Here is a 9,997-nt window from a genome sequence, read left to right as displayed (position 1 = left end):
TAATGTCTGATTAATCTGAAATCAGGATTTCTTGCTTCTCCTTTAGAAATTTATGGTGCACTGAGTTCCAGAATCATTCGACATTTTCTCAAACTACTCCTTGCACAGGATTTTAACTTGCATTTTCATTCTTCTTTATTCTTTGGGGTTTTCTCTAACAAGAATGATGTAAAACATAGGCATCTTGGTAATAAATGTTATTTTTGTCCAGAATAAATGAAATCAAATTACCAATTACACCTTTGCTTTTTTAACAACACTCTAAAATGAAATGATCACTGAAATAATGCTAATTTCCCAGTAAGTCTAGGCTGAGAATGTACAAGAACAATGTCCTGTGTGGTACAAGGGAATGGAGTGACAGAATTCACCAAACACACATGCAATGATGACTTAATTCACTATAGGCATAGTTCTTTGGAAAGCCTCTACGATGACCAAATTTATAAGGAATGTAAGCAACTCAGTAAACTACAGAGTGACAAATGTGATTTTATAAGCCACACACATATGTCAATATGTCAATATCTGCATGCATACTAAAGAAAAAAGTCATTATTAATATAATAAACATGAGAAAAACAACCCCTTTCTGGGGATAAAGTTCCAAATTCCTTGATGCCTGTAATGTCTAAGAGATGTGGTTTGTCTCTCTGTTTTGTGAGTGTGTTTGATACAGTATGACATGCAGAATCTAGTGACAGCAGGAGGGAAATATGACAAATACTGTGTCAATCAAGAAACCAGAGATTCCATCCACCCTGTTGATGTGAGGCTAAGGTCCCCATCCACATGACAGGATGCAACAGACACTTCAGTCCCCTGAACTGTTATAGAGTTTCATGCTTGAGAAAAAGTATCGAGAAAAAGGCACCATTGAAGACTTCAGAGAAGTCTTAAACTAATGAAAGCTTCCCCAATCATTTAAAACGGGAAAATAACAAGCAATTGCCACTGTCCGTTATTACTATTTTTGTTGAGTTTCAGTTGTGGACAAATTCGTAGGAATACAATTTACCACTCTTCCTGTTTTTTTTCATGTATTTTTATTGTAATTAATAGAAGGGTTACATTATATTCCCCACATAGAAGGTGCATTAGTTCACATACATTGATACCCTTTCTCATGTCTTGGTCCCCATTTCTCTCCCCACACCCCCACCCCTCCTCTTGTTTTCGCCCTTCCCTATCCAATTCACAACCATGGTCCTTTCCGATCTGCAGGATTCTTTATCTTCAAATCCAGGAACTCTTTATCCATTACGTAAGAGCTCATTATTGCACCTCGCTTCAGTTCAATAACCATAAGTCAATAGCAACTGCCTACTTCTCAACACTCAATGTAAGCTGAACAACCAGCATGTGTGCACTCCAATCTTGTGTCACATCATGATCTCAAGGTTCATCAATGTGTCACCATTTCCTGACTTTCCAGAGGCAAAATGTAGCTTCATTTATTAAGATTCTAAATGTTGCCTCTGTGTGTGTGTGTGTGTGTGTGTGTGTGTGTGTGCGTAATTCTGAAGACTAAGCCAAGGGCCTTATGCATACTATGTTGGAGCTGTGCCACTGAGCAATTTTCTCAGCCCTAGAGCTGATATTTTTAATGATTCTTTAGATATTATCTTCCCCGTATGTTTTAGATAAATTGGATCATGGTCATTGCATCGATTTTCTTAAATTTCTTGAGTATTGTGATACTTAAACGATTTTTTTCTTCACTTGAACCAATAAACTAAATTTGGGCTTTTTAAAATCTGGCATCTGGTAATATATAGCAAGTCAACATTAGGAGAGTAAGTCATTTCCTACAGGCATTTTAATCTAATATTTTTAATAGTTTTTCCATTGAATATCTGATATTGTACTAAGTGGATCTAATGCAGGTAGGATTTTAAAAATTCCATCCTATCCTAAAATGAAAACACAATTAATTATGCTCAAAATATACATTTATCTGTGAAAAATTAAATTAAAAATGAAATGGAATCTGCTAATATTTACTGCAGATAATAAATTTTTCATTTACTGTAATCAATGAAGATGAAAAATCTCAATATAAGCCATGGGAACAGAAGTACCTAATAATTTGCTCTGTGAATCACAGCATGAAAACTTTATGGGTAATTTAATGAAACTAAAGGAACATTTTATATTAAATAAACATTGTCAATAAAGAGAAGGGTTTCTGCAGCCATATTTGCTTCTCTCTAAGCCCAATAACTAGAGACCATTTCATTTCGTGTGACAAAGATTCATTTATTTTTTTCTTCTAATCAGCTTGACAGACACTAGAACATAAAATAATTGACTTAAACAAAATATCTACATTTTTTTCTCTAAGGTCTCAGAACAAAGGCTGAGCATTAATATACCTATCTTGTTTTGATTTGTAACATCTGTTAATTTTCTAATCTTCTTCCTGAATTTTGTCTTGAGTGTCGGTTGAACGTGCTGATCATATAAACAGTTAAATATTTGAAGAGTCTAATGCTATATTAAAACATCACAGATTTCTCAGATTTGTCGTAATTATCAGACATCACCAAATTTGAAAATTATTATTACACAAGAAATTTCTGTAGTCCAGTATTGTGAATCTAAACCAAATTAATGATAAAATAAACTAGGCAGATTTGATACAAAAATTAATTATTTTCTAGTAGAAATTATCAAGAGAAACTAATTTATTGGAAATATGTCACATAAAGAAATAAATGTAGAGAACTACATCATATTTAAGGTTACTTGCACTTTTGAGCAAACATCATTGCAAACCTGTCCTTTCCACCAGGTGTGTGAAATAAAGTTAGATACTTAATGTAGGCATCTATGCCAGAAATAATCTCTCAGGAAAATGGCCACATTTAACAATTCAGGGAAACCACTGTTTTAAGTGCAGAAGCACATAGAAAGGGAAAGAATGTCGACTTACATTACTCATTTGAATAGGCAGTTTTGGGTAAAGATTCAGAGGAGGAAATATTAATACAAACTATAATACAAGGTTAATTAATACAAGGTTACTTCATAACCCCATCTGTTCATGAAATATTAGGCACTCAAATACGTTCCATGTGGGGTCATAATATTTAGAGATTCAAAGGAGGGACTATGAACACACACTTTTCTGAATTAATATTGCCTCTTCTCAAATGTTAAACAGTCAGGCACCATGTTATATCATGAGGTTTACAGAAGAACACCTACGGTATCCTCATTTCATCATCATTTTAACATTCCATAACTTTCTCATGGCATTTTTCACCTCCGCATTCCTCAGTGTGTAAATGAGCGGGTTGAGAAAGGGGGTTCCAATGGTGTAAAACACTGCCACCATCTTGTCCACAGGGAAAGTGGTTGGAGGACGTGTGTACATGAATATACAAGGAACAAACATTAGTATCACTACAAGGATGTGAGATGTGCAAGTGGAGAGAGCTTTCTTCCTCCCTTCGGCACTGTGATTTCGCAGTGAACGCAAGATGACGATGTATGAGATCATCAAAATCAAGAAAGTGCTCAAACAAATTGCTCCACTGTTGAACACCATCAACAGATTGATCATGTAAGTATCCATGCAAGCAAGTTTCAACAAGGGCTGCAAATCGCAGCAATAATGGTCAATTAAACTGGGTCCACAGAAGGGCAATTGTGAGAGCAACACAATCTGAGTAGAGGCATGTATGACAGACCCCATCCAGGCAAAGACAATCAAGATGACGCAGACCTGCCTTCTCATGATGGTTGTGTAGTGCAAGGGCTTACAGATGGCCACATAGCGATCCGCAGCCATGAGGATGAGGATAAAGATTTCCATGCAGCCAAACAGATGCAGTGCAAAGACTTGGGTCATGCACTCGTTGTAGGAAATGATTGTCTTTGCAGAGAGGGAATCCACAAGGAGTCTTGGGGCTATGGATGTGGAAAAACAGAAATCCACAAGGGACAAATAAAACAGGAAGAAGTACATAGGGCTGCCGAGCGTCTGGCTGAACTTGATGGTCACCATGATGAGTGAATTCCCCACAAACGTGCCTCCATAGAAGATCAAGAAGACGGAGAACACCAGTTTTTGTTCCTGAGGATCCTGTGTCAACCCCAACAGTATAAATATCGTTACACTGCTGTTGTTAGTCATTGTTTCAGTTGATGTGTGGAAATCACAGCTTAAAAAAAATTCATCAAAGGAGCAAATGAAAATATAAAATGAGTAATGCATTTTGACAATTGACACTGTGTTCTTCGTCATGCTATTATCTTTCTGGCTGGTTAATGACTGTTGTAATTTTCCAAAGTCATACATTTAATACCATACATTACAATTTGATTTTGCACCAAAAAGGTAAGAAAGAAAATCAACAGTTCTTTAGACAAAGCAATAATATTTTAGGTGATTTCCTCGGAGGACATAACTCTTGTTAGTTTTAAGAAAAGATTTATTACTAACAATAACTGGAAAACATGATGAAACACTGAAAATCTGTGTAATTTAATATACATTGACATTATTTGGCAATTTTACTATAATATAAAATTATACTATTATTATAATATGCAATAATATTAAATTATACTATTATACGATACTATGGTTATGCATACTTTGAATATTGCAATGCACTTACTTAAACATCAGAGATTATGATCCTTAATAAAATCTAGGTGTGCACTCTCAGATACACAAGCACAGAGTACCTATGTCAGAGAATGTAACAAAAAATAGTGAATATTCTTTATTTCTGAAATGAGGAACAATCTATTCTATCCAGTTCAGAAATAAGGAAAAGTGCTACATTGGTGACATTTATAATATTTATATTTGAATCTCTATGTCACTAATCTTATAATCTTCAAAATCTTTCATACAAATTAAGCAGACAGTGATGAAAACATGAAAAGTTTATTCTGCAACCTACATAAGCCAGAAAAAAATCTTCATATGGAAGACTTATAATGAAACACCAGGGACTTAGAAAAAAATGTCTGCATCTTCAATCACAGCTGGTACTTTTAGCATAATTCTCACTATATATATATTTGTAAAGGTCTATTACAAAATATCATTTGAAGAAAGATATGAAAATAGACTTGATTTTTACTTATTTGTTTAGTCAATCATATTATACATAGCGAGAAACAATTTAAATAAACTATAGTTTATAATAAAGTTAAAATACATTCAATAAACATTTATGTATTATTAATATATTAATATAATCAATATCTACTTGAATTTATTTATTTTTATTTTTATTTCTGTGAGTCATAGTGCTTGAACTCAGCCTGGGAAATGTGCTCTTCAGCTCAAGGCTACTGCCCTATCCTTGAGCCAAGCCACTTCACATTTTCTAGAGGTTAAGTAGAGACAAGAGTCTCAGGTTCAGGACTGGGAGTTTGGCCTAGTGGTAGAGTGATTGCCTAGCCTGCACGAAGACCCGGGTTCGATTCCTCAGTACCACATCCATAGGAAAAAGCCAGAAATGGTTCTGATGCTCAAGTGGTAGAGCTCTAGCTTTGAGAAAGTCCAAGGACAGTGCTCAGGCCCTGAGCTCAAGTCCAGAACTGGCAAAAAAAAAAAAAAAGAGAGTCTCAGGTTCTTTTGTGCCCAGGCTGGCTTTGAACCTTAATCCTCAGATCTCATCCTCCTGAGTAGTTAGGATTATAGGTGCGAGCCACTGTGCCCAGCATGAATTTATTTTTATTGTGCATAATAAACTGAATATTTATTATACTAATAATTATTATTAAATATAATTGTAAACAAACAAAATTACATTTTAAATATTGACATAATTTATAGTTACTAAATACTGACAATATATTTTAAATCAATTATTTATTAATTTAATTTCATATAAATGCTTAATAAATTTGTTCTTATTGAATAAAACATCATAGATATGATCAATATTAATATTTTATTGAAAAATTACATTTACATTTAGAAAATGCCTTGAAATCCTGTGTATGACAAACCCAGAGCTAACAACATACATAATGGCGAAAAGCTAAAGCCATTCCCTCTAAAATCAGGAATGAGACAAGGATGCCCACTCTTTCCACTCCTCTTAACAGTGAATTAGAATTCCTAGCCAGAGCAATAAGGCACGAAGCAAGCATAAAGAAGATCCAAATACAGAAAGTGGAAGTGAAACTTTCCCTCTTTGCAGATGACATGATTATTTTAAGAACCCTACAGACTCCACTCCCAAGCTGCTTGAGCTGATTCAAAACTTTGGCAAGGAAGCAGTGTATAAAATTAACCCTCAAAAATCAACTGCTTTCCTTTATGACAACAATGAGAAGAATGAGGCAACAATTAGGAAAGCAACTCCTTTTGCAATAGCCTTGAAGAAAATAAAGTACCTAGGAATTATCTTAACTAAGAATGTAAAGGACCTTTTGGATGAAAACTTTAAAACCTTGAAAAAGAAAATTAAAGCAGAACTGAGGAAATGAAAATACCTCCCATGCTCCTGGATTGGAAGAATTAACATCATGAAAATGGCAATCTTGCCAAGGGCTATCTACAAATTCAATGTAATACCCATCAACATCTCAATTTCATTCTTTAAAGAAAAAGAAGAGGCAATCCAAACTTTCTTATGGAATAATAAAAGACCCAATATCGCAAAACCACTTCTTAGCAGAAAGAACAGCGCAGGAGGAATTTCAATATCAAACATTAGACTCTATTACAGAGGTATAATTATCAAAACAGCTTGATACTGGCACAAGAACAGGCCTGAAGACCAGTGGAATAAAACTGAGGCCACAGACCTATGGCCACCTAATTTTGATAAGGGAGCAAAAAAAAATAGAATGGAAGAAAGATAGCCTCTTCAACAAGTGGTGCTGACAGAACTGGTTAAGCACCTGCAGAAAACTAAAGTTGGATCTTTCTTTGTCACTGTCTACTAACATTAACCCCAAATGGATCAAAGACCTCGAGTTAAATCAGGTACACTGAAAACTTTACAAGAAGGAATAGGAGATATACTAGGTGTCCTTGGCACAGGTAGAAACTTTCTTATTAAGGACCCATAAACACAACAAAACAGAGAAAGTCTGGATAAGTGGGACTGCATTAAATTGCAGAGCTTCTGTATGGCATAGGACATAACTAGCAAATTAACTAGAAAGCTTACAGTGGGGGACAAGATGTTCACTAACTACACAACAAACAAAGTCCTCATATCTAAAATGTATCAACAGCTCAAAAAATTTAATCACTCCAAAACTAATCTCCAAAGTAACAACCATCCCATTAAAATATTGGCCAAAGACATAAAGAGAGTCTTCTCTGAAGAAGAAATAAGAATGTATATAAACACATGAAGAAATGCAAATCAAAACAACTCTAGGATTCCACCTCACTCCAGTTAGAATGGCCAGGATCAAGAAATCTAATAACAACAGATGCTGGAGTATATATGGCCAGGAGGAGTTACTACTACCCTGTTGGTGGGAGTGCAACCTCATTCAACCACTTTGGAAAGAATTATGGCAATTCCTCAAAAGACAAAACATAGAACTCCCCTATGACCCAGCAATTCCACTACTTGGCTTTTACCCAATCATCCAGAAACAAGGACATACTAAATCCACTAGCACAATGATGTTCATTGCAGCAGTATTTATCATAGCAAAGATGTTGAACCAACCCAGATGTCCTTCAGTTGATGAGTGGATCAGCAAGATGTGGTATTTATACACAATGGAATTCTATGCTGCAGTCAGAAAGAATATCGCCCCATTTGTATGGAAAGACTTAGAAAAAATCATATTAAGTGAAGTAAGCCAGACTCAAAGGAACATAGCGTCAGTGTTTCCCTCATTTGTCATGATCAGTAGAAATCTTGGGCTCTCCTAGCAGAGATCTACAATAGAACAAAGCCTAGATACTTAAGGCCATATAGAATGATGCTAAATCAAAGGACCTTTGGGATATAGAAACAAAAGCCATATAATGAGTGATTGTTTTCTTTAATGTACTATGTTATCTCTCATCTCTTTTGCTGTCCCTTGGTTATCTTATATTGTTACAGTATTTCACCTGGTTATCTGATATATTGTATATCTGTGTATTTGGTTATTTGAAATAGGATAGGGAATGAAGGTAAACAAGATGAGGGGCGGGGTGGGGAGAGGGAAATGGGGACCAAGACAGGAGAAAGGGTTTCAATGTATGTGAAGTAATGAACCTTCTATCTGGTGAATATAATGTAACCCTTCTATTAATTACAATAAAAATAGATGAAAAAAGAAAATACCTTGTAATTTTAAATTTATTGATACACATGTAAATATACATTAAACAGTATACTATGTTTTACTCATATATAAACATATATGCAAATTTTCCACAAAATATTTCAAAACCACAGAAGAAATTAAATAATTATTTCTTGAAGTATAGATTTCACAGAGAAGCCAAATAGTACCAGAAAGATGAGCAAATATTTGATTTTCATAGTTATGCATCTTGTTTTTAAAAAGATCAAGCATATACAGATTTCTTTTGTTTCATTTACAGTTACCTATAAATTAATATTGGATTTGTACAAGTTTTGTAACTTTGTTGTATGCAGTAATTTTTCTAGTAAAGCATCTATAAAAAAAACTCTAAGGATTGTGAGAGAATATTAGGCATATATGTTTAGATGGGTGCTCAGGTGTGTGCAGTCTCTAAGGGAATGACTGTAATGTCAGTATAAAACTTCCTGATGACATCGGTTCAGATACTGAATTTCTCATAACTGTGGTCGCTACAGGCCCTAAAACCATTGCTCCAGCCTTTTCAATGGTAGCTAAAGACAAAAAGGAAGTTCAACTTCCACTGCAGTAAAAAAAATAAGCAAAACAAATTATAAGACTTTGATGTTGTTGAAAATATTCATCTGCAATAGCGTATTGACTAAGTTATATGCAATGATCATTAATTATATTAGAAATTGAAATTCAAATTTTGATAGTTTATATTTAGGATGACACTTTCACGAAAAATGAAGTGTGTGGTATAGACTAATTTTATATACTAATTATGTTTAAAGCTACTTATAAATGCATAATACTTGTAGTATCTGAGAGAGCACTCAGTAATCTTGGATTTCTAAATGGCAGATCAATTAAAATTAATATTACTTAATTTATAAACATTCAGGGAATGTTACACTACATTAAAAATAAAGATTGAAAATATCCTACCATAGGAGACTGAGACTTACATTGTCCTATCACTGAGCCAACCCACATCCTTCTGTGTAGACAGACAATATGCTGGAACTGTAACACCATTATTTCAGATCCAAAGTATTGAATAAGATGATGTGGACACTGTGAATGAAGTAGTAGAACTCAATGACATTGGAATACAGAATTCACCACACTAACAGGAAGTACAATTACACTGGCTTTACTGAATATTCCCAAAATGAATCCTTTCAGCATACAAATGTGAAAAGTTTCATGATAAGTAATAGAAAAATAGTTTGTCCTCATACCTATGTATTTACTTTCATATATTACTATAAACAGGTAGATATATGCAGGTAAAAACAGACACATTTGTAGAGAGCATGCCATTGTTTTTACTAATTAATAATGTAAGGCAACTTGACAGCATTAAGAGGTTGAAGATGGACTCAGATTAATCCTGTTGCATAGTAATGTAATCTGGCTGGCACTGAGGAAGAGGGATATCTCAGTCTTGTTATATTCATGTCAGCATCACCATTGCTGAAGAACAATTATTGGACAATTTCAAGGCGGTGACATTTTTCTATTTAATTAACTTTAGAATGATGTAATTGTGCTTAACTCAAATATTTAACAATGCTTACCATGCAATGTTGTTAGACTTAGGAAACACCAAGCATGTCTTGATTGTCATCTTCTCTGTCTGGATTGTAAACCACTATAGGAAAGTTCCTGTTTGTCACATGTCCCTGTAGGAACAGGCTGTGCTATTATGATTCTGCAAGGAAGAGTCATG

The 9,997-nt window shown here is 34.4% G+C and overlaps 1 protein-coding gene across 1 annotated transcript; it reads right to left on the bottom strand.

Moving 5' to 3' along the window:
* Window positions 1-3,217: 3,217 nt before the first annotated feature.
* Window positions 3,218-4,141, bottom strand: LOC150052809 (olfactory receptor 4C11-like). The gene has a single exon (XM_090348870.1). It carries the CDS (start codon window positions 4,139-4,141, stop codon window positions 3,218-3,220), a length of 924 nt encoding a protein of 307 aa, XP_090204996.1.
* Between the last annotated feature and the right edge of the window lie 5,856 nt (window positions 4,142-9,997).

Source organism: Megascapheus bottae, chromosome 16 (assembly GCF_031878675.1).
Source record: "Megascapheus bottae isolate mThoBot1 chromosome 16, mThoBot2.hap1, whole genome shotgun sequence".
NCBI classification, from domain to species: Eukaryota; Metazoa; Chordata; class Mammalia; order Rodentia; family Geomyidae; genus Megascapheus; species Megascapheus bottae.
This window is presented reverse-complemented; position numbering and strand designations above follow the sequence as displayed.

What these genes read in the sequence shown, in the direction of transcription:
- LOC150052809 (XM_090348870.1), bottom strand. Translation starts at nt 4,141, where the DNA reads ATGACTAACAACAGCAGTGTAACGATATTTATACTGTTGGGGTTGACA.